Source organism: Acomys minous (genome assembly GCF_964271855.1).
Source record: "Acomys minous genome assembly, chromosome: 2".
NCBI classification, from domain to species: Eukaryota; Metazoa; Chordata; class Mammalia; order Rodentia; family Muridae; genus Acomys; species Acomys minous.
In genome coordinates, this window is record NC_140484.1 from 60,769,041 (window position 1) to 60,793,719 (window position 24,679).

General features: G+C 46.8%; 1 protein-coding gene across 1 annotated transcript in view; it reads left to right on the forward strand.

The window, feature by feature from the left end:
* Positions 1–4,712, forward strand: part of TCERG1L (transcription elongation regulator 1 like) — a 197,870-nt gene extending 193,158 nt beyond the window's left edge. Inside the window, exons 11-12 of the mRNA XM_084758363.1 lie at positions 500–618; positions 3,828–4,712. Of these exons, the coding sequence (XP_084614489.1) occupies positions 500–618; positions 3,828–3,984 (276 nt within the window). The 3' untranslated portion in view covers positions 3,985–4,712. The remainder of the gene's footprint in view (positions 1–499; positions 619–3,827) is intronic.
* Positions 4,713–24,679: the final 19,967 nt, after the last annotated feature.

A 24,679-nucleotide genomic window follows, 5' to 3' on the forward strand; every position in this document is an offset into this window, starting at 1 on the left:
AGTGTGGGGCTCAGCGATGCCTGAGTTCTGTGTTTGCAAGTTCATGTCACTCTGAGATTCAGGGACCAATTGCGGAAGCACAGGAAGTGAGTGTAGTAAAATAAGCATCTTGTGGGTTCTGTGACAATGATGTGAGCGCTGGTAGGTTATGTGTCCTGCAAACATTACTCAGGGTACAAAACAAGGAGGGGAGGTACAGGAGGAGGGGCTCCTAGCCTGGGACCACTTCAGGATCTGAGATGGGCAGATTGACTGTTGACCCAGTAGTATTGCCTGTATGGAGGGAGCGCACCAGGCCTGTGGGAACTGGGGCTTTGGTTCTTAGAGGCCTCAGTTTCGTGGGCAGGATCATAACACTAACGCTTTGCTTACAGATCCTGTAGCCAGGACAAAGATCTGTTTTCCTCAGATGCTGGGCTTTTGTGCTGGCTTTGGGATATGGGATTTAATTTTTAATATTCATTTTCATGATGATTTTCTTACATGCATGTGTTTTAAGATATTCGAGCAGTTTGTCAAGACAAGAATCAAAGAAGAATACAAGGAAAGGAAAAGTAAATTGCTGCTAGCCAAAGAAGAATTCAAGAAACTTCTGGAAGAATCTAAAGTATCACCCAGGTATGGAGGGAGACATGCACCAAGCATTTTCTGAGTCCAGAAACATGTTATTATTGCAGAGCTTTGTTCATTATATATAACAGCATTTCTAGGACGTTGAAACATTTACTGGAAAGACCTGTTAGCCACAGAAGCCCTTTGGGAACCTGGTACTTCTCAGTCCAGTAGACAGTGTGATTTGCTAAGTCAATCCCGCGTAGTTACTACATTTCTGCAACAAAGTTTAAAAGGTCAGCAGCCCTGATTCTACAATCTAATGATCCTCCTGTCTCCATCTTCTCGGCAGTGAGGTTATACCAGTGAGCAGGGCCACACCTGGTTTGTTACAAGGGACCCAAACTCAAGTCCTTACATTTGGTTACTCTTAGCTGCAGAGGCATCTTTTCTGCCTATATAGTTTTATTGTAAATGTAACTGGCAATATTATATTTGGAATGTCCATTAGTTCCTTTCTGTGGAGACATGGGTTCCCATTGTCCGGTCTCTAATGTGTTTGGTTCATAATGGAGTGCGCAGTTAATACTGGCTGCACAGTGCCCTCTTACCCCCAAATCACGCTGCCTATGTGGAGGACTTTCTGAATTAGAATAGTGAGTGTAGCCTGGACCTCAGGAGATGCTTGGGAAAACCCAGATGTGTGTCTGGCCATCTGTAAGGGCGACTTCCAGTCAAAGAGCTTGGAGTACTGGGTCCAGCTCTGATCTGCTCACCTATCCAGGGGTGGTCATGAAAGGAAAACAGGCATGAAGGGAAGGCCTAGGAAGCTGAGTCTGGAGCCTTGTTTGAGTTCTGGCCTGGCCTGGCCTGGCCAATGGATAAGATCCTGAATATCCATATGTTTTTCTCTTCTGAATGAAAATGACCACACTGACAGTGGTAGCTGTCACCCTTGCTTTGTTGTTGGAGGCTTTAGCTGATATTCCCAGCTGCTCATTGGTAAGACAAGCCTGAAGTCCCACAATGTGTCCTAAAGACGGAGAGGAGGATATAGAATGAGCTACTTGAAGGAAAATCTCACATACAACACACACACACACACACACACACACACACACACACACACACACACACACCGCCACATACACCACATACTCACACAGCCCAGAACACACATATACACACATTACACATACCATCACCCACCTACTCCTCATTACACACACACCATGCACCCCATTACATACATACACACATCACACATACATCCCAAACATACACACACACACACCCTAAACACATTGAACATGAGTGAGAGAAATCAAATGGGCTTAAACTCATTCCTATTTAACACCAGATTTCCTCCTCAGCAGTGCTGTAGGTAACGGTTACTGTGTGTTTAAGGGATACAGTGTGACTTAAAGGAAACACACAGACAGTAAAATGCTTACTACAGTGGAACATATTAATATATTTTAAAGCATACTTGGCATTTATTACTTTCATAATTCAAAGCTGTTTGTAGTCTTAAGAGTAGCCAGATCTGCCTTCCTTTTCTCCTCCCTCACTCTTGCCTTGCTCTCCTAAGACGTAGACAGCTCAATCCTAGGGTAAGATGGAGGGGTTAGCTCACGCTCCTTCGCGTGCTTTCAGCAGTAGCTACCAGTACTCTTGGCTGTAGTCCTGACTGACCCTAGTGGTCTGTCTCAAGTCCTAGAACCTGTGAGAAGAGTAGCAAGGGGCCAACTTCATGTTCCTGGACAGCCTAGCACACACACCTCTCTGCTTGGGTGTGGACACCTGGGGATGCACAGCAACAGTTGGTGCCACCTTTGTTCACCAGGATGGGTGCATGGCAGTCACCACAATGACTTTCTCAGTTCCCCAGAGCCAGCAGAAAGCCCGAACCGCCCCTCAACATGGCTGAGGCACACTGGGCTGTCATTCTCCCTCTTCCATGATGCTTCTCTGCAGAGATGCCCAAATGTGGTCTGGTGGGAGCAGTGGGGGCTGCCAACCTTGAAGAGTCCTTGACAAAAGTATAATGCCAGCCACAGCTGTTACGTGACTAGAGAACGAAGCAGAGATGAGGAAAACAGTGAGGGAAAGAAGGAAGTGAAGAAGAGGGAAACCAGAGACAGACTTTTTCCTTTCAGGGAACCCATTAAGCAAATGCCCCCTGCAGGCAGAGCAGGAAGCCTGCAGCTAAATGAGGAAAGGGGACAATAAAGAAGTAAATCCTAGGACCATCCTTTTAACAGCCATGTCCAAATATGCTTTTCATTTGTGTATAAAAGGCTATAAGCTGCAATAATTTAATACGGTAATTGGATGTGTGTAGGAAAATGTAAACTTCTCTATAAAGATAATGAGCAAGAGTTTCCTGAATGAAGAGTTCTTTCCTATGCACACTGGGTGCTCAGAGCCAACCATCCTCTATGATGGGGACTCTGGGTGACAAACACAGCAGAACTGTGATTGCTAGGAGGAAGGCTGGTTGGCTATTGCCAGCTCCTGGGGTCCCTGGCCACACCATAGCTTCCATTCCTGGAATCTCCATGTGGGAGCTGGTCAGGTTGGGACCACAGCCTCCCCATGTTCTGGTGTTGCTCCAAAGACCTGGCACGACTGTCACCCCTTCATCTTCTATGACTAGTAGATCTGTCCTCACTGACCAGGTAGCGCTGGCCTGTGGTTTCCTCCGGGGGATCGCTACTTCTGGCAGCAGAAGGTTTGCTGCACAGAGAGCCAAGAGCTCCCTACCTGCCAGCCATGGATACACAGTCAATGTCAGCAGAGAACAGAGAGCCAAGCAGATAGGGGTGTCTCCGCCCCAGTGCAGGAGGGGCTAGTAAAAGTACATGTAAGGGACCCAGAAGACTGCCTCAGCTACTCTTCGAGTCTCTACAGGACACCAGCTTCTCAAAGAAGCCAGGGCTCCCAAGGAAGAGTGGCTACCAACTAGGGGAAGAAAAAAGTGAAGGCCTTGCTACACAGCTCCAGTGTGTGTGTGTGCGTGTGCGTGTGTGTGTCTAGCCCTGTGACAGGAGGACACTCGGCGAGAACAGAGACTTGTGTGGCTGCAGCAGCATTGGAGAGAGGGCTCCTGAGGCCAGAGATGTGTGAGTAAAGTCAGGTCACAGCCCCGCAGGACCCAGCCACTCTCAGCCTGTTGGCCTGCAGAGGTCCTGTCCCTGGGAGCTTGTCCTGTTGAGGGGAATACGGGGGCTCGTTCCCTGGGATGACGCCTCAGAAGTGTCTTTGTCTTCCAGGACCACGTTTAAGGAGTTTGCGGAGAAGCACGGCCGGGATCAGAGGTTTCGGCTTGTTCAGAAGCGAAAGGATCAGGAGCACTTCTTCAACCAGTTCATACTTAACCTAAAGAAACGAGACAAGGAAAACAGACTCAGGCTCCGGAAAATGAGATGAGCCCGTGCAGAGCGCAATACAACCGGCAGCTTGAGTGCGCACGCGCGTGAGGGGACCGGAAGTGGCGGTGGCCGGCTGCTCTGCTCAGTCCAGGCAGCCGGGGCGCTGGATGTTCTCAGAGAATTACTGTTTCATATTGAAGCTCCCTCTTTTGTACATTGTTCCCAGTTTGATGCATTTCTAATTGCCATGAGATGTCAAGTCCTTAAGTGTTTTAATTATGCAAATTACTTGTAATATACACAAATTATAAACCCACTGCAGGTTCGTGGCAAAGCAGAAGCAGGAAATGTTCGTAATCATCTTGAGGTGTTGCCTCCGCTCCTAAGGACTGTCTAGAATTCCCCGAGATTTTTGTGAGTCACCCCCTTAGTGCAGGCCTCCCGTGGTGTTTCTAGGTCAAGGCCCCTTGTTTCCTGAGTAGTAGAAATGGGTTCCATTTTATTCATCACAGCGACGACCAGACATTTGACACTCCGTGTGGACCGTGATCACCCGCAGTGGCTAAGAGTGACTGGCTTCTCTGAAAGTGTGTCCTGGCTAGGAAAAGGGAGCCATGCCGGCTGTCAGAGGTCCTTCCTAAAAAAAAAGAATTATTTTGTACAAAATCATCATATTACTATTTGAGTTATTTTTATTGTATGCCCAGAGTTTGCATGAGATTTTTCTCATCATCTTTGTATAAAAATTTAAAAATTTTTTTAATCAATAAATATTTTAAACCAGCATGTTTTCTGGCTCAGGCTCCCATCACCATCTTAGAGGGGGGAAAAGGTGTCAATGAATTTCAAAAAATTCCAGAGGGAGGCAAGGGCATGACATGCTGTATTGGGATACTGGAACAGACCTTGACTCACTACACCTGCCTTGAGGCAGATGCTGGTCCCCTTACACCTGCCTGGATCGACCCTGAATCCTTACTTTATGGACTGGGACAAACCCTTGTTAAAAAAAAAAAAGTCTCAGCCGACTTGTTCTTTCAATTATTGATTGCCAGCTTACTTATTTCAAGGCCATGGAGTCCCTCTTCAGAGACAATGCTCCTGTTCCCCTGTGAACACCAACAGCCTCCTCAACTGCCTTCTTTGTAGTTATCACACTTGAGAACGTACTTGGGTGTTGAAGCGTCTATACCATACTCACCCGATGAGTTCTGGTCCTAACATCTATGCCGTTCAGCCATTCAACTCCCTCTGTAGGTGATTCGTGCCCTTGCTGAGATCTAGGATAGTGGGGGGGGGGGGGGGGGAGGATCTACAGCCTCTCTGGCCCTGACCCTGGAAATGCTAAGCTTTCCAGAAAGGCTTTGGCGAGGCTGGTGCCAAGTCAGCATGCCAGTGAACAGTCGTCACTGGAGACTGTCCTGTGACTTGAACAGGGCTTTTTAAAAGAAAGAATTGCTAGCACCACGCATGACTGGGGTTATGGGGTCTAGGTTCAGGTAATAAAAATAGGTGACCAGAACAGCTGTTCCCTAGGGGGCTCGGGGTGAGCATCTAAGCAGAGGCCTCTGGCCATAGGTGTGGTATCACCTGCCTGGAGAGGGTATAGCCCTGCTGGCTTAGTAAGAACTTGCTGGAACTTCACCCCAGAGCCTGAGAGAACCACTCATGTATCTCTGTCTCTTTGGACAGTCTATCTCAATCTGCCTAGGCAAGGTGTCAGGGTGGGGATGTTGCTGCCACTAGGAGGTGCTGTTTTCTGAGTAGAGAAGCAGTGGAGGCTTCCAGGGCTTGGTGGTTGCGGGGAGATTCCAAGGTCCCCACCTCTGGGTCTGCCCTCTTCTGTAGATTATTCTTTGCAATGCACCCACACCTCTGCTTCAGTTGGACCCCTTGTCATCTTCTGATGCAAGAACAGACAAGCTGAGATTGATTCAGAAGCCTCTTACATGCAGGCTTCATCATAGCTGTCCAAGAGAGGCCTTGGAGGTGAAAGAAAGTCCCACTGTGGATGGACCTTAAGGCTTCTAAAGGTGACAATTTTGCAAGCATGACCATCTATTCTATGAAAAAACCTCTGGGATATCGAGTGTGATTATCAAGGCTAGTTAAGTGTTTGGGGAGCATGAGATTAGAAGATCAGTGATGAAGAGATCTAGGGAAGGTTGGTATATCAGTCTGAGTTCCATTGCTATCACAAAATGTCTGAGGCCAAGTAATTTGTAAAGCAAAGAAGGTTACTTAGGCCCAGTTCTAGAGATACAAAAGTACAAGAGCTTCTTTCAGTAACTGACAAAAGTTTCAATATAGACAGCATCACAATGTCAAGGGTGTGTGGGAATGGGAGAAATCAAACAGAAAGACAGGAAACCAGGTGGTGAAAAAAGTCGAGCCATTCTGTTTGACAGCCATCTTCTAGCAAGAACTAACTATACTGACTCTTTTTGAAAGCCTGGCTCCAACTACCAACATGTTCTCTTAAAGGAGCCATGACATCTCTGCACTGCCACACAGAGGAACCAAGATTCAACATATAACTCCTGGGAGATACACCCACACTCCGTTCAAACCTCGGTCGCCATGGGACACAACGTGGAGATGCTTATGTCTATGAACCTGAGGGGTCCAAATGCCAGGTGCACACAGTGAAGGGGCCTGTGGTAGTCAGACTTTGAGCATGGAGTCACGTGCATAAGCCACATGCTCCATCATGGCTGGATGGCACAGTTAGCAGTCTGTGGGTGGGAATCCCTTTCCTTACAGAAAAGAACTTCTCCTACTTCATCCAAAGGCTGACTTTGCCCATCATGAGCACCCCTCTCTCACCATGATCCTTTGTTGTGCACTTCTACTCAAGGAGAACATAAGAGCACCACATCACTGTGCTATTCAGCGTCTTCTTTCCTGGAGAATTCATTGCCCCACAAAGCCATTGTCCCAATAGGCTCTCAGCCCCAACTGGCTGTCATCCCCATGTGCCCTGTCAACCAGATGTGCAGCTCTGCTGGACCTGGAAGGGGTTTCAGCATTCCTGGCCACAGTAAGGCTGCTGCCATTGCGCAGGACACAGTGCATGCCTCACATTAGCTGCCCACATACTCAGAGCTGCTGTCCACAGAGTCACTGTGCATGATCCAGCCTCCAAGCCCGCAGGGCAGTGGTCCTTCATTTATCACCACGCTCTGAGCTGCCTATTGAATTCTAATGTCACTGCTGGCCATGGAGGGTTTGAAGAGCCTAATGAACCAGGGTAGAAGAAACCACCATGGTTCTCTGGGTTTCCTGGTCCCTAAGCAGCCCCTGGCACTGTGGCACTATGTAGAGCAAATGGTGAGCGTGGGGCACCATGGACCATATCAATCAATTACTGGGACATGTGCCTCCCAGTCAGTGCATACTGAAGACAAAACATGTCTAGACCTAGGGGGTTGGCTGGGTGTAATAGGCATCATTCTTGGTGTTCGGCACTGACTGGCTAGCAGTAAGTCAACTACCTCTGACAACTCAGTTATGGCAAAGGCTCAGAGAAAGATAGGTTGGACCGCTATGTGTGGAAACGCTGCTCGGCGGGCCCAGGAAAACTAGGACATGCCTGAGATGACAGAGTATTGATTATTGGTTTGCAAGGCTCACATCTGTCTTTAGAAGCGGGTCTGCAGCAGTGATAATTTTGCCTTAACTTTCCCTCCCCCCACTTCTACTGTCACATGGAGGCTGACCATGTGACGTCAGTGGGTGGCTGAGTTGGCTCAGTCTCTGGTTGGGTTTCTTCCCTAAGTCAGGGCCACGGGTTTCTGATCAGCAGTGACAGAGGATACAACAAGGGAGTAGGCCAAGCCTATCATTGTAACTTGTCCCTCCAGGTTGGTTTCTTAGCCTCTTCTTCGCTGTCCATGGTTGAGGAGTTTCCATGTGGTCCTTTATGGGTCCCTTCACTTCTAGATGCCTCTGGGTCTAGCAACAGTAGAAACAGAATGGGCTTGGGAGGAGAAAAGAGCCTTGGGGTTGGCTCCATCTCCCTCCCTGGTCATCCTGGGGACCCCAGACCAAGGCCCTCTTGGCAACTGTCTCACAGTGGGAGCCTACACGGCGATGGCTACTATTCCTTGTCGCTTTGGTACCTCCTCTACAGAGGACTTCAGCATCCCTGACTTTCTCTCATCTGTAGATCTGTTTCTACTGTAATTATTGCTCTGAGCCTCCTCAATGGTGCTCTTTTAGGACCATCTGCTTGCCGTCAGGACTGACCTGTGCCATCACCACTGGCACCAGCACTGCTTTCGTCATACAGAGCAGTGGGTGTCACCTACTTGTGACTACACGGTTGTATCTGCATCCATGCCAACAGGATGTAGAGAGGATCATGCGCTCACGGCCTCAGTGGTGGACACAGTACAAGGGCAGTAACTCACAGGTACCCCTGACCTGTACGAAAGCAGCTGGGGCCCATGCTCTTCATCACCATATGTGGGATCTAACATTTTTGTGCATATAAACGTGACTGTGATTCTGAGAAACTCTTTAACGTCATAGAGAGGTGCTAGGAACAGCTCCTCTGTATTCATGCCCATCTGTGGATCATTTTGTGTGTATGCGATGGAGGTGAGTTCAGCTATAATCAGACCTGAGCCCAGGAAGAGACAGGTGCTCTCTATAAATTGATGGGAATATGTCAGTGATATTTGAATCCTCTCCCTCCTTTGGGGGCTGCAGATGTGGTTAACTTTCTGTAATCTTCTGTGTTTGTTTAAGGCATTCCAGGGAGAAGAAGAAGAAGAAGAAGAAGAAGAAGAAGAAGAAGAAGAAGAAGAAGAAGAAGAAGAAGATGATGATGAAGAAGAAGAAGAAGAAGAAGAACGGCAGAGCTTCCCCTTACTATTTCCTTTACGTTCTGCGGGTATCATGATAATTCTAAATGCCAGTAATGTGACACAGGGTGAGCTCCATAGTCACCACTCTCTGTTAAATTATAAATAATAATAAATAATACATCCTCTGCCTGAGTCAGCCCATCAGCTAGCACCAGATGGTCTCAAAGGACAAGTGTGTTGGAAGGCCAGGCAGTTTTCCTGCTGCAGCAGCTGGCACAGCTTCAGAAAGCAGCTGCGGTCAGTGTCATGCCTACCATCCTGATCTCCACATGGCTGTAACTTTGACCACCTTGACCTCCTCCTTACAGCATTCCTAGGGAGCTTGCACCCACTCCTAACCTCACTGCTCTGGCCCAGGCTAGTGAGTTCCCTGCGCGTGTTGCCCTTTCTGTATCCTCACCCAACAGTACTCAGCTTCTCCTTGGTGATGAGATTCATCTCTTCCCTGTCGCACTAGAACTTTCTGTCTGGTGTAGCCGGGAACTCAGTCCCCCAACTCTGCTCTGAATGTCCTATGTAACCATCCAGGAAAGGGGGGCCTTGGAACTCCCTGGCTTTGAGTAACGGTGGTCAGAAGGAGAGCTTGGGAGCTATTGGTAGACCTAACTAGGATAGACCAAGCTTTGTGGGCTGTTGTCGCAGCAGCCGCTACATGGGCAGTAATGATGTCTTCCTTAACCCTGGTCTACCAAGAGCTCTGGCCTCACTCAGTGGCTGCTGTTGTTTCATGCAAATGCTCTGGCATAAACAAGTGCATTAACATGAGAACATTGCTCATTTGTGTCATTTCAAAAAACCTCTAAACTTTGCCTTGTTTCTATTTTTTCCACCTTGTGTTAAAGTGTGATCTGGGTCAGAGACTCCAGATAATTCACAGAATGTCCCAGGAAAATAAGCTGATGCCTTCCTGGGCTGCCTCGGTGACCCTCTCTGCAGATGATGTGCTGGGGCAGGCAGTCCCCGTGAGAATGAGCTGGGTGATGTGGAAGAGAACAGTAGTCAGGGTGGGGGCCAAAGGACAAGAGAGTGTTTGAGCTGCTCAGGAGAACAGAATTGGAGGCAAGTATTTTGCTGAAATTATACAGGTTTGTGATATATACGCATATACATATATGACTCTTCCCTGGGATTTTCTTTTTTCAACTTAGTGAAGACTAACAGTAAAATAGTTTAATGAGCAAGTAATGCCTATAGGGGAGCTTTGGCTCCCAAGCCTTTGAGTCCTATGATGGGAGCGTGGCCTGGAACTCACCACTGAGGACTGTGGAGTGAGGGAAAGGACAGGAGCATGGAGCATGACACCCGCATGAGGGGCATTTGCTAGTTAACTGTTGGTGGGTCATTCACTTATTGACTTATGTAAACCGGCGCGTGTGTGCGTGTGTGCGTGCACGCGTGCGTGCATGTGCGTGTGCGTGTGTGTCAGGGGAACTTGTGGACTCCGTTCTCTCCTTCCATCAGGTGGGTCCCAGAGAATGAACTCAGCTTCTCAGGCTTGGTGACAAAAGCTGTCACCTGTTGAGCCACCTTACCTGCTCGCTCTGTGCTCTGAGGCACAATATTTAAAACTTGCACTGTAAAGCATGACTTTATGCTCCTAAAGTAATCTAAGCCCTCTGAGGATACAGGTAAGAGAAGGGGCTGTGGGCTTCCTGAGGCAATGGGGGTAGGGAGGCAGGGCTTCTCAGAGAAGAGAGAGCTAAGCAGCTTCCTCTCCCTTTCTTTCACCCAGGTTAGCAACACACATACACAGTCAGGTGTGTCCTGCGCTATGTATCCCCCTGCCCCTGGTGGGGTCTTACCCTCCTTCATCAGTAGCTAGGTCCTCTTGCCTTGAGGACACCTCTCTTAGGCTCCTTGAAGAACTGTCTGTTAAGAGACAGCTCCAGCCTAGCAGAAGACCATGGGTCACGTTCTACATAAGAAATAGATGAGAAAGCAAGTGAGCCTTCAGATGGTTCAGTTCACCAGGCTATGAGAGCGTAGATAACCACCAGGGAGCAGACCTCGACCCACTCAGACCAGACCCTGGATATGAGTAAAAGCTACAGTTACTGTACCCTGCTGTGTCTCTGGGGTACTTGACTGGCATCCCTGTGGCCGGCTACTCCTGCTTCAAATGTGACTTTGGATGCCAAAATGACCAACGTATTAACCAACAGTTGACTAGAAAATGCCCCTCAAGCAGGTCCCATGCTCCATGTTCCCACCCTATGCCTTACTCAGTCACCCTATGCCTCTCCGCAGTTCTCACAGTGAGGTCCAGACCACTTGAAGTCTCTTCACTGGACTCTAGGCTTGGAAATCCGAGCCACACATACATCACTCGCTCACAAAACTATTTGACTATTTCTTTTCAAGCTACCACCTTCCTGACCTCGAGTCTCAGAGGGACCAGAGTCTCTAAAGGCCCTGAGTTTCTGAGGACTCCTCTGGCTGTCCCTTCTTTCCTGTGATCCTCTGTTTAACCTCGTCCATGTTCTTTGCAGCAACTGCACCAGGCACCAGAGGAAAAATCTCACGAGTTTCATGTAACTCAGAAGCTGATGGGAGGGTCAGTTCCAGAGACAAGGAGCTGCTGCAAGGCATGTAAAAGGCTTCCTGGGGGCATAGAGACATGACACAGGGCTGGTAAAGGCCAGCATTGATCATACCTTTCTCAATGGTGTGATTAGATGACAACCTGGCAGAAGTACCTTAGGAAAGAAAGGGCTTGCTTGGGCTCATGGTTTGAAGATGAAGCTTACTATGGCAAGGAAGGCATGGTGACAGGAGCGTGAGGCAGATGCTCACATTACACCTGCAGTCTATAGTCAGCAAGCAGAACTAGAGGAACACTGGATCCTAGCTCATTTTCTCTTTGTTTAATCTAGGACCCCAACCTATACAGAGTGCCACACACAGGGTGAGTTTCTCAGTTCAAGTTTTTACATGTTTCTGGAAACACCCTAGTAGACACACCCATGGGTGTGTTTCCATGGTGATTTAAAATCCAGTCAAGTTGATAATGGAGAATAGCCATCACAGCCCATCCTTGTGAACAAACCCTCTTGTTGCAATCTGATGTGGCAGGCAGGTACTGGGAGCTCTCCGGGGCAGGGCTCTTTGAACAGTGTACCAACCCACTGCCGATGGCTCTATCTTGAGGGTTGGATTTATGTATGAGCTTGGGAGAGGTAGAAACTCAGACTAAAACAAATGCCATTATCTATTCGCAATAAGTGTCTTAGAGAGACCAACAGCTGAGGTGGGTGTGGCACAGAGGGCTGTGCTATGTGACAGGAGTCACAGGGCTTTTCTGCGCAGAATATAAGAGTTGAGACACATATGGGATATAAAAATACAGCCCACCAGGGCCACAAGCAAAGAAAAAGCCTGGGAGTACAGAGAGGCTGAGCCTCAGAAAGCTGAGCACGTAGCTACTGCCCACGTCAGTCCTTCCACTATGAGGACAGTAACACTGGACTGCCCAAGTGGCTGCCATGTGCCAATCTCTGTTAACTGGCATGAGTGGTGCCTCTTGCACCTCAGACAGAATGGTAGCTCTAGCAAGGAAGCAGTGGTTTCTGGTCCCTGGTGAGGACCTCCTGGGTCAAGGATTCTGCTTGTCTAAGGCCCTGTCCATCATCTATGGGTGTCCTGGCCTTCTGGGGGTAACAGTGAGCACTGAATGCTAACTTGGCTTTCTCCTCCTTCCTTCTTTTTGTCCATCTCTTCTTTCTTTCATTCTTCCCTCCCTCCTTCCCTCACTCCATCCCTCCTTCCCTCCATCCATTCCTTTCTGAAGGAAGATTAAGTATCCCAGGTCCAGAAATCTCACATGCTTACACAGCTGTCTCTACCGAGAGGAGAAGAAGGGCCACTCGAGAAAGTGATGCCCAGAGTCTCTCATGCAAGACAGAGTAGAGTAGAGGACACAGCCTGTGGACCACAGACCACATTCTCTGGTCATGGACAGAAGCTAAAGTCTGCCATGCCCGATGGCCCCTTTAGCTGTTTAGATAGCAGTGCAATCACTCTGCTGATGTTTTCCCATTTCTTCTCCATTTTTCCAAACCCCACCTGCCCATTCTCACTGGCACCTCTGTTTGGAAACATGAGTACCTATCAGCTTGCAGTTCAGCCATAAGGATGACAGCTGCTCTTAGCAGTGACCTTGAACAACTCACCTCCCAGCCATGGTCTGTAAGCCTTCCATCCTGCAGGACCAGCTTCCATTCCCTGAGGTACCAGTGGTCTCTTGGGTGACTGAATGAGTAGATCCTCAAGCAGCCTGAAACACCAGCCAGAAACGGACAAAGAAGTCCATTCCTGCTCTGACAAACCTCAGATGTGCAGGAAGGGAGATGTTTGTGGGGGTACCAACTCCACCCTTCATCTGGCACCTAGGTGCTTGTTTTCTGAGACACCCCATTCAGGCTGCATGTGAATTTGCAATGCTGGTGACACTTGCCTAAAATGATGAATTACTTCCAACCTGGTTGCTCTCACCCTCCTCTGACCTCGGTTTGCAAACCACAAATGAAACCAGCTGCTGTCTTGCTCGAGAGGCTCTGGTCCTCCACACATAAAAGTTTGTAATCAAATGACTTTGCCAACTCATTGCTGTCAAAGCCTCAAGCAGACAATTTGCTCTGGGCACGGATGGGATAACCCATAGACAGAGATTGTGTTGAAATGAAATGCTCTTATGAGTGAGCAGCCGAATAACAGCTTCATATGCCTTCTGCCGAGCCCTCGGGCCACCTGCTCAGGCACACTGCCATGAGTCGCCCACGGCACTTCATCCTGACTCTCTAAACCGCTACTCTCTCAAGGCCAGTTGAAACACTGGGAGTCTTCTCCTCATCCCTGGAATTTGAAGGAGGCCTTGGAAGAGTTAGAAAGAGTGCCAGAATTGCTACACCAGCATCGCGGGCATGAGCAATAGAAATGTCATATTCTGCACAGCTCTTACCGCCTTGGTGTGTTCCAAAGCCGGTGTGGCTTAGGAAAACCAAGCAGTCTCAAGAATGCCAAAGATGGTCTCATGAGTACAGGTCAGTTGTGTGGATGTTAGCCCTCCCCCAGAGTTGGAGACAAGATTCCTTCTTTGTCCATCCTATGGCCACCAGTTCTCACTACCTATACCCTAAACGCCTTCCTTCAGCCTAGTGCCTTTTCCCTAGGATCCCAGCACCCACCAGAATCTTTGAGTTAGCAAGTCTGTGCTCACACAGCCCACATGCCTCCCACACAGGTAACCCAGAATTTAAAAGAGTTTGTCAGCACTGTGCCTGACCCACTCCATCTGAGCAGGTAGATAGGGGGAAAAAAGAGGGGTCAAGATCAACACCCAGAGAAGCCTGTGGACAGAGAAGGCGTGGAAGCCCTTCACCACCTGAGCTTCTTACAACAAACAGGGCATGCTCGAGAAAAGCTTGTGGTATACAAACATGGGAGAGTGGTGCTGGGTAAATGTCCTAATCGTCGTGCACCTTGTGGCTTTTCCTTCAGTTCACTGGCTTATTTTTACTCTCAGGAGTGTTTCCCCACTTCCTAATGAACTCTATTTCTAATCACGTTGCCCCCTCTAACTCTTTGTCCTGAGACAGGAGACCACAGGTACATCTGTAAGGGTCTCCAGATTCCACTCCTACAACATCAGCACCGTGTAAGACGCAGATGGAGTTAGGGGATTAAAATGGCCCTTTGAGGGGAGAAGACATTCCGGATGCAATGTTTCGTTGGAATGTTACTGCTGACAAATCTTTAAGGATGTCCCTTCGCACTGTGCAGCCTCAGGTGTGATTCTGATCCCCAAGGCCTGATGGCAGTTAAGGACAACGACAACGTCCTAAACAAATCAGTAGTATGCCTGTAGGGCACATTTTTCCCATTAAGGCTAATGATATAGTGGGTAAGTGTGTGTGTGTGTGTGTGTGTGTGTGTGTGTGTGTGTGTGTGTGTGTGTGTGTGTGTGTCACAGTCCAAGGTTCCAGAAGTCTCCCCATTTCTTGCCCCTCTCAAATTACAGCACCCATATCTCTGTCTTCATGTACCTCTATCCAGTTTCTCAATCTCCCTTCAGTGCAGGGCTCCCATGGGAAGTGGCCTGGCCGCTGTGATCATCCTTAGGAGAGATACTGTCTAATGGAGTATGTAGAAGTCAAGAAAATGAAAACAAATGGGATGATCGCTCCCAGGAGAGGACAGATCACTCCGTGGTGCCTTCCATAGGAGGCGGTGTGTGGACTCCAGTGGGGATTTCCCTTGATTCATCCCCACGTCCATTGGAGACGAATCTCTCCATTTTAGTCCTCTAATTCTGCCATGAAGTCACAAAATGTGGGCGTCCCATATGCTCTTTACAATAAATCACCTCTGGCAAAGTGCGCTGAGGAATGAATCACTTTTACTGCCTCGCTGACATCTTCTGCTTCTCCAGTGCTCACATTTAATAACAAAGGCAGGGCTTGGCAACCTCCTCCCTCTAACCTCCCAACCCCCCCCCTCGCCCCTCGCCTTCCTTCCCCTCCCCCTTCTCTCTTCCACTAACAGCATTGAAATGCTTTCTTGATTCAAATAATGCACTTGCATAGATGCTGTCTGCTTTTATCCATCAGTGGGCCTGTGCTTAAAAGGAAGGATCTGGATAACTCACCCAGGTGAGAAGGAATCCACTGTGTGACCTGCCTTCTTCATGGCAGTCACAGCTCCTTTTCATGGCATCTGACTCTTACGTGCTCAGGTGGGGACTCCTTTCAGGACAGGCTGTGTGGACTGTGAAGGGACAGTTGTCCCAAATAGTTATTCCTTGGGTCAGAGAGAACTCTTTGTAGCTCATTTTCACTGCACTAAATTTCAGCTAAATCACAGGCCCAGGACCATAATGGGAAAACATAAAAGAGGCCCACAAAACACTCTGAATTTTTAGATTTTATTTAGGATATAAAAGAAATATTTATTACCATCCTACACATAATAAATAGTTCTTACAGTTTGCACTCTCCCTGCAGCCTACCCCGTATTTTTAGAGTGGAAATGGCTTGTACAAACCCTAGCTTCTCTGCTCTGCAGGTCTCAGCCAAGACCAGGGAATCAAATGATGTTCTGCCCTTGCTCACCAGCCTCAGCACCCAGCAGTCAGGAGTCGGCAGTAAATTGTTTTTGTGCTGATTCATTTGTTCTGTGCTTCTTGGCCAGGCTGAAATGTGGCAACTGTTTGGATAGTCCGGGCAGCAAATCTAGGGTCAACATCTGAAGACTGCTGGCCCTTGAGGGCCCCCCCCCCCCCCGGCTGTTTGAACTCCATGTTCCCTCCTTGGCTCCAGCTTGTAGAGATCAAAGTGACTAAGTCTTGCCCTGGCCCTGGAGAGCTCCCAGAGCGGGAAAGAGAAGTGGGCATGGGCCACCCTAACCAGATGACTTATTGCAGAACAAAGCTGTGGGTCAGTGGAAGCTGAGTCTCTGCAGAACAGCTCTGCCCATCAGGTGTGCCCCTCAACGCCCCAGTATCAAGAAAGCCGCTGACGCAAGCCGCCATAGAGACAATGGGAGCACCAAGTGACAGCTCCATTTATAATTGAGTTATAGAAAGGCAGTGCACCCTCAGGCCGGGCCTGGAACATGGGCAGGATGGATTGAAGACTCGGGTGTTCAGCACAGCTTCACTGGGCTGGGGCTGCTGGTAGGAGATGAAACCCACTAGGGAGCCTCTTCTGGCTGTGCTGAGGGACACCCACCTACAGGCACCAGCTTCCCAGTACCCATATCACCTGGGAACCATTTTATGCAAGCTCTTTTGAGAAGCAACTTGCAAGGGCCACCCGTGTGCATCCTCCAGGGTACTGTGGGTCAGAGGGTGCTGGGTTAGGTGGACAAGCTCTTGAAACATTGGCAGCCGAGGTTTTCTTCTCCTACTCAATAGTCATTCTCATAGAATAGAAGCTTCAGGGTAGAGGGGTCAGATATGAAGCCCCTGGACCATTATGTGCTCCTGTCCTATCTAATGCTACTGGTATGATGCAGGGATAATGTCACCCTTGCTACCTGCCTCCAAGGAAGGGTCTCTGTTCCAGCCCGTGGTGGGCTAGATTGGGCTAGGGAGCTGGTATGGACAGGCAAAGGAATCACCATCCAGCAGCCCTAGCTGGGACCTGGGATGATCTCAGCTCTGCTCTGTGATTGCTGGGCTTAATCGTCCCTGCAGAGGTATTACTATAATCCCATCTTCTTATTTTTCAGGCTGAGATAGGATGGAGAATGCATAACCTGATTATGCACCATATAATGTATTAAGCCAGCAAGGCCTTAAAATTAAAACATTTAAAAAGGACTATCTAGGGAGGTAGTTAAGATCCATTTAAATCTTTATCAAATAATGAAAATATCTTCAGAAAAGGCATCAGCCTCTTAGCTACATGCTCACCTCTAGGACTGCTTGTGTTTTTAATATGCATCTAAAGGCAGATTTTTACAGGGAAGCCTCTGAAAGATTTAAAGTTCTTCTAGGCTACATGTTGAATAAGGAGGCTGGGTGCGAGGTGAATTCCTTAACATGTCTTGAGCCATGCAGGAGGTTTGGTGGCTGTAGAGCAAAAAAGGGCATCCTGGAGCTGGAGGAGAGATGATGTTCTTCTCATCCTTGGTCCATTCCTTTTCCTGAGATGCTTTTCTCTAACGATCTTGTAGGCAGCATCAGTTGGGGCAGCCTAAGCCAGTTCCTTCCTCAGGATTTGGGGGTTTAAAATATGTCATTTCTATGCCACCATTTTGCTCTGTTGGTGACAACCTAGTAAGTCCTCTACAGACAGAACTAGACTTAATGTTGTCCCAGGACTTCCATAGAAGACTCTTGACACCTGATGCCATTTTAGCCCCAGCCTGTGGGACACACCACAGCCTGACTTGGCCAGTGAGCCTTGATTCAATCTCTCAGTGACTCTACCCTTCTGCTCCTGCCTGTGGAACCCCAACCTGGGGCTTTGTTCTGATCTCTCAGTAATCTGGACTGTTAACCAGATATGCCTGGACATGTGGACAGCTGAGTCTAGACAAAGCTGGACACTGGGTGGTCCAGGGAGGCAAATGTGGGTGTGTATCTAGGATACAGGGTCTTGTCCCAGTGGAAACATGGGCCTTTGTCAGGGTGCTTTCAGAACTCCTGTTCTCAAGGCATGGGTGCTACAGGGAAGGGCCGTGTATGTGTGAGTGCTATGAGTTAATACACTGAATGCTGATGAAATAGCAACTAAGAAGTGTGAGCATTCACATGTGTGTGCACTGAAGTGGATGGAACAAGTTTGCCCTGTGGGTGATCTACCCATAGCTGAGTCCAGGATTGGCTCACAAGTAACAGCTGTTTGCCAGCATGAATGAAGGCACATTTTCATTTAACCTAACACTTCCCATTTTTTTATTACTCTGGAAAAGGCAGGCATTTGATAATTACTGTCTCAGAAATGTGAATTATGCAATATGTTTTTGAATTATTAATCTTATTTTACTATAAAGGTATTTTTTTCATGAGCACATAAACAGAAAACATCTCAGGGCTGTTGTATAAGCGGAACCGTGAGAGTATGCTGTGGTGTGAGCAGTATTCAGTGGTGTGAGCAGTATTCAGTGGTGTGAGCAGTATTCAGTGGTGTGAGCAGTATTCAGTGGTGTGAGCAGTATTCCGTAGTGTGGGCATTATCTTGTAGTATGAGCATTGTTCAGCAGTGGGGGCAGTATTTGGTGGCGTGAGCAGGATTCATTGGTATGAGCAGTATGGAAATGTTTTTGAGAAGTATTTTTCAGGTTGGGAAAGTTCCGAAGAACTTTTAACAGGGACTGAGGATGAGCTGCAGTTGGGACAAGAAGGACTTCCTGATGGTGGGGCCAAGACTAAAGTGACTGAAGAGTGTTGTCCTCATGTGGCCCATGAGGCCTCTGTGTCCACCTCCAGTGCATCCTCCCAATGAACTGTGGGTCCAGCTTAGTCCTGCGTTGAGTATGTGCTCCTTGGGATAGGAAGTGAGGGTCTGTCTTTTCAAACTAAATAGTGTCTACTTACTTTTCACAAAAATGATTCAAGAAACCAGGAAGGATGGAGCTGGGTAAATGTCTTGATGTGTAAGAGTGCTTGTCTGTAACCCCAGCATTGAAGCTGGAGACAGGCAGATCCTGAGAGCTCACTGACTAGCCAGACCAGCCAGACTAGCCAAACCCAGACTAGTTCGGTGAGAGAACCTGTGTCAAGGCAGAACAGAATAGAAGAAAACACCCTACTTCTGTACACATGAATTTATATACCTACACACCGGCATAGGTACACCACCCAACACATAACACACACACACACACACACGCACACACACACACACACACACACACACACAAGTGTCAGTGAGTTCTACCACACAACTAAAGAAATAGGTTGTCCCCACTCCTGACCTACCTTTCATTGTATTGCTATGCTGTTGTTATGGGGAGTCCACTAGAGGAGGCCCCTCAAACAGTCTATAGCCAACTGAACATCTTTATTCCATCCAGATGGGATTTCACTCAGGAATGGGGACCCTAAGTGTTTAGAACAAGGGTTTTTTTTTTTTGGTTTTTTTGTTTGTTTGTTTTGTTTTGTTTTGTTTTGTTTTGTTTTTTTAAGGAAAAGCCACATCCTGGCATCTTGATCAGCAGCTACAGGGGGAGGTTTTGTGCATGCAAGCAGTTTCACAGACACCAAGATAAGCAGTTAGCTGGAGGAGGAGGTTTGCAGGGGCAGGCAGTTTAACAGAAGCTACATTAGCTGGGGTATCTGACCTCGGCTCCCTAGAATAACAATGGGTAGTTTTCCTTTCTCAAGGCTTCCCATCAAGGAGATCAACTCCTAGTTAAACCTAAACCGGTCTCAACAAGAATACAAAGTCGAGGAACCCCTTTACCATCATACCCTGTCTCACTGTATCCCGGTTGTGGAGAAATACACCCACTCCTTTGCTTGACATCTGGGCTTGTTCTCTTTCCACACTTAGGTCTCAGACCCACTCTGATCTGTGAGCACAGTGAGTTGTGGCTACAAGTTTCAGGGAGCCTAGAACTTTTCAGGTGCCCCAAAGGCTTCCTATTCCCCTCTAAATCTGACGTTGTCTTTGAAGTATGTTCTCTTTCCACCTGTGTTTGAGTTTGTTTATGGAATTCTATATCTTCTACTGTTTTGCTGAATTATGTTCCAACAATCCACTACTTTAATCAGAGACTTTATCATATTTTAATATTTTACCAGATATTATTAATATCTAGTAAGTCTCCCTTCACTGTTCCCTCTTTACATTCTAAAGGTGTTTTCCATTTTTAATATAAAATTTAGAAAATACTTATTTGATTTCAGGGAAAAAGAACGTATTAGCATTTTTATTGATACTCCATGAAACTTATACATTAGCCTAATGAGTAGTTTTAAATAGACTTCTTCAAGAACGGGGGATCTGACTCTATTCTGTTAAATACCATATTTTTAAGGAGTTTTGCATTTTTGCTGGGTAGGGCACTTGCTTAGTGTGTGTGGGCCCAAGATCAATCTAGGCCCTGAATTCATCCCCATCACTGCAGAAACAAAACAAAATAAGCAATCCAAACACAAGTACAGGTTTTCCTCATGTATTTTAATTTTCTTGTCTATATTTTTCTCCTGAATTGCCATTTAGATGGTTTCTTCCTATCTGTCCTGTCAGGCTTTGCTCGTAATTGAGTACATATAAAGACAGTCCATTATCCTCTTCCATCAAGTATTAATCAGGCCAGACCCTGCTTAGCTTCGGATATCAAAAGAGATCTCATGCCTTCCCAGTGATATGGCTGTAGACATTCATTATCGTCCTAATCTCACATCCTATTTCTGTCCTGGATTCCTTGGCTTGCTCTTGACAACATACTCAGGGGGAGATTGTGGCAGTTTGAATAAAGACATGCCCCACAAGCTCACATATGTAAAGACTTAGAGGTCCCTGTCTGGTGATGCTGTTTGAGAAGGCTGTGACGCTCTTAGGAGCTGGAACCTTGCTGGGAGAAGTATGTTGTTGGGGACAGGCTTTGAGGGTTCATAACATTACCCCACTTCCTCTTCTCATGCTTGCATTTGAAGATGTGAGCTCTCAAGATCCAGTTCCCATATCCATGCCCACTTCTTGTTGCCATGGCTCCCGACTGTGATGGGTTCTTATCCCTCTGGAACCACAAGACAAAATAAACCCCTCCTTATGTAAGTTATCCCTGGCCATGTGTCTTAGCCCAGTGACAGAAAAGTACCTAATACAGGCAGCTTTGGTTTAACGTTTACTTTTCTTTTTTCTTTCTCTGGCTTTCCCAGGATGCTCTTACCTTCTCTAGCCAAAGGGACTTTTTCTTCCCTTCCCACCTTCTATTGTTTTTTTTTTTTCCTGTCTGACTTCTGTGGCAGAACTCTAGCTACAGAAACAGTGCGTGGCCTTGCCTCACCTGTTTTCACAATAGCTAAGAGGCCTGTTTGGAGCAGAGAAGTGTTTCTGTGCCCCTCACATTACTGATTCTGACTGCTAGTTCCTGGGGGTGAAGTGTGTTATATTCTTTGAGGCTAGCACTCTATACCTGACTGTTGTCCTATCCCAGTGAGAGTCAACTGTGGCAGGGTTTTCTTAGAGGATGCTGGTGACATGGCTTTTCACATGTCTAGTCACAGTAGTGACAATACCATTTGTGTACAGCAAAGCTGCATTTACAGGAGGAACACTGTTTCATATTGACCCCAGAGAATTTTTCAGGTACAGATCAACTGCAGGATTTGGGGATTGCAAGCTGAGTTACAGTCATGTATATGGACTGATGAAGTTCAAAGTCAGGCCTCCTTTGATTTGTGTTTACGTTTGAAGGTGGGGGAAATCAAACCCTTGTTTCTGGGCTTTCCGAAGTTTTGTTTACATTTAAAACTCTCAGCAAAATATATTGCCTGAAGTTGCCACTCGTGAGTTCCAGGCTTTCCTTTCTTATGCTACCCTAAAGCTGCACATGCTGTGCAGTCTCCCAGCTATTGTCTTTACAAATAAGCATCTATTCTCCTGCGGTCACTGATTTCTATCGTTTTTGTGTTGAGAAGACAATACATAGATCAACTATGCCTTTACTGTGGCTTCTTATAGGAACAGTTTAAGTTTCTCAGAGAACAACAGCACTTGCAAGTCTCTCAGGGGTTATTTTCCTTGTGTGCTTGTTTGTGAAAGAAGATGAAGTGATGAAGACAAAGGCCTCCTGAGGGAAGTAGAAAGGTTGGATGAGGGAGGCATGTATATCTGCTAAATGTCAATCCATGAACAGACCCAGATGGACAACTGATGTCAGCATGCAGACTATATGAGTTAGGATACTCCAGAGGAGAAGACTCAGAGTAATTAATACATATATACATACATACATACATACATACATACATACATACATACATGTGTATGTATATATGTATATATAATTTTAATTCTTACAATAAATAAAAATAAAGATTTATTGGACTTGAAGCTGGACATGCCTACCATGGCCATGTGCATGGTACAAAGCTTGAGCAACCAGTAACTGTTGAGTTCAAGAGTTTGAAAAAGCCTCAGAAAAAGAGGGACAGATGCTGCTGCCCCAGTCTGTGGCTAAACACCAGATACATACCCTACAGCATCTCCACTTAAAGGCCAAAGAAGCCTAGGGTGATGGCAGCAGCAACAGGCACAGCCACTTGAGATGAGCCATGTTTTCAAGTGTGGGAGCATCTTTTGTCTACTTTTTTATTATATCTGAACCTGCAGACAAGTGGATGACGCCACCCACTCAGGCCAGGCCTTCACACTCAGCTAACCCCACATGCCCATGGGAAACATCCGATCAGGCATATCATGAGATGATTTTCAATGCTGTCCATTTAACAGCCAATATTCACCATTGACCTGGTCTTCAACATTCTTCAAATAGGAGTAGCCTAACTCATTACCCAATCATTTTGAAAAGATTTGTAACTTTGGATTTCTGTCTAGTCAATCAACAGATTCCAAAGATTCAGCATTTACCTTACTGGACAGTATTTATGGCTGACCTGATTCTGTATAGACCTAAACTGTAACTCTTTTATCCATTAAACAACTGCTACCTCCTTTTTTCTCTCTGCCAAGCTTTTATTGTTTTCAATCCACACTCTGTTTTCTCCAGTACTTTCTGATGTCAGGGATGACAAGCTAGTTGCTTCTCTTAGTACACTGATGCACTGCCGGGGTGAAGAAAGATGCTGTCATTACAATTCTAGTTCCCATGACTCATTTACAAAGTGGTCCAAGGAACCAATGGTGTCCCTGGCACACACAGTCAGTTCTGCATTTAGATGGGCCTTATCGTGCAAGTGCTGGTTTTCAAATTCAGTACTATGAGCTAAGACACTTTCCCATGGAGGTGTTTCTACTCCCTTTAGGTCCAGATGGCACTGGGTGGGTGGGTGGGACTGTGGAAGCTGGGAGCAGAGAAGATCCATCATGTTGAAAGCTGTTCTGAGCCCTGAGCAGGGAGAGGACTGTGGTATACAGTTACCTACCAGTATTTAGCCTATATCGGATGTGATTTAAAATTTAGCCTGGACAGCCTTCAAAGTCCATCTGGGGCCCGTATTCCACTCCCCTGTGGTTATAAGTGCACTGCAAAGAAGCAATTGCAGCAAAGAGGCGGGATGGAGGAGTGATGTTCATTTCATTCTTGGGGTCTCCAGGCAGATTGCTTGAGCTCAAGGTAGGATACTTGGGTAATATACCTGCATTTGAATAGTGACAAGTCAGAACAGTTGAGACAGTATGAAGAAAGCCTGAAGATGTTAAAATCCTATAGCACCCAGCGCCATATAATGCTACTGAAAGAAGAGAGAGATCAGGGAAGCGGAAAAGAAAGTCTAGAAATAACCACACTCTGCCCGGGGCCTCAGTGCTCCATCAGGGAACTGCAAGTCAGCTGGGAAGTCAGAAGCCAACATGGCAATGAGAACACTTGGTTAATTTGAAAAGGGGGTGGCGAGGTTTGGTGTCCTCACATCACACCATTGAATCAAACCAGAGGCTTCCCGAGGCTACTCAGAAAGCACAGAAAGGAGAAGGTAAGCCAATGAAGGAATCCAGGCTCTTGCTGCTTGGGAGCTAGGCAAGAGGAGCACATTGGCTGTGGTGTGCTTATTCGAGGTATGAAGCAGGACAACGACAACAGAAGCAGCAGCTGCAACAACTATAACAACAACAACAACAGCACATTCCGGTCTGGATGAAACTAAATGGACGATTAATAGAGTTTCCAAAGCTTCTAACAGACTTGTGACCCTACGGCTTTAGGTACTAGAAACAACTTAGATTTAAGAAAACATATTTTTTTGAATATAAATGGAAGTTATTCAGAAGGGTAAAAAAACTCAAGAGAAAATGATAAATTAAGAGTATTTTGTTAGCTGTGCGGTGGTGATGCACGCCTTTAATCCTAGCACTCGGGAGGCAGAGGCGGAGGATCACTATGAGTTCGAGGCTAGCCTGGTCTACAAAGTGGGTCCAGGATAGTCAAGGCTACACTGGGAAACCCTGTCTTGAAAAACAAAAACAAAACAAAACAAAAAAAGAATATTTTGTTTTCTTAAATACAAAAAGAAAGAAAGACATGATTTACAAAATTTTATTAGTAACTTACTATTAAATAACTCAATTTTGCTGATATTTAAGGAAATGGTATACAGCGAAGTTAAGATATGAGCTTTATTAATTAGAAGGATTTCTAAATAATGCTAGGCATATTCCATCAAAGAACAATGAAGCAAGCATGCTCCTGCAACTGAAAGACTATTAATTGCCTCATATGTTTTTGACTTCCATAATTTGATTAAAATGT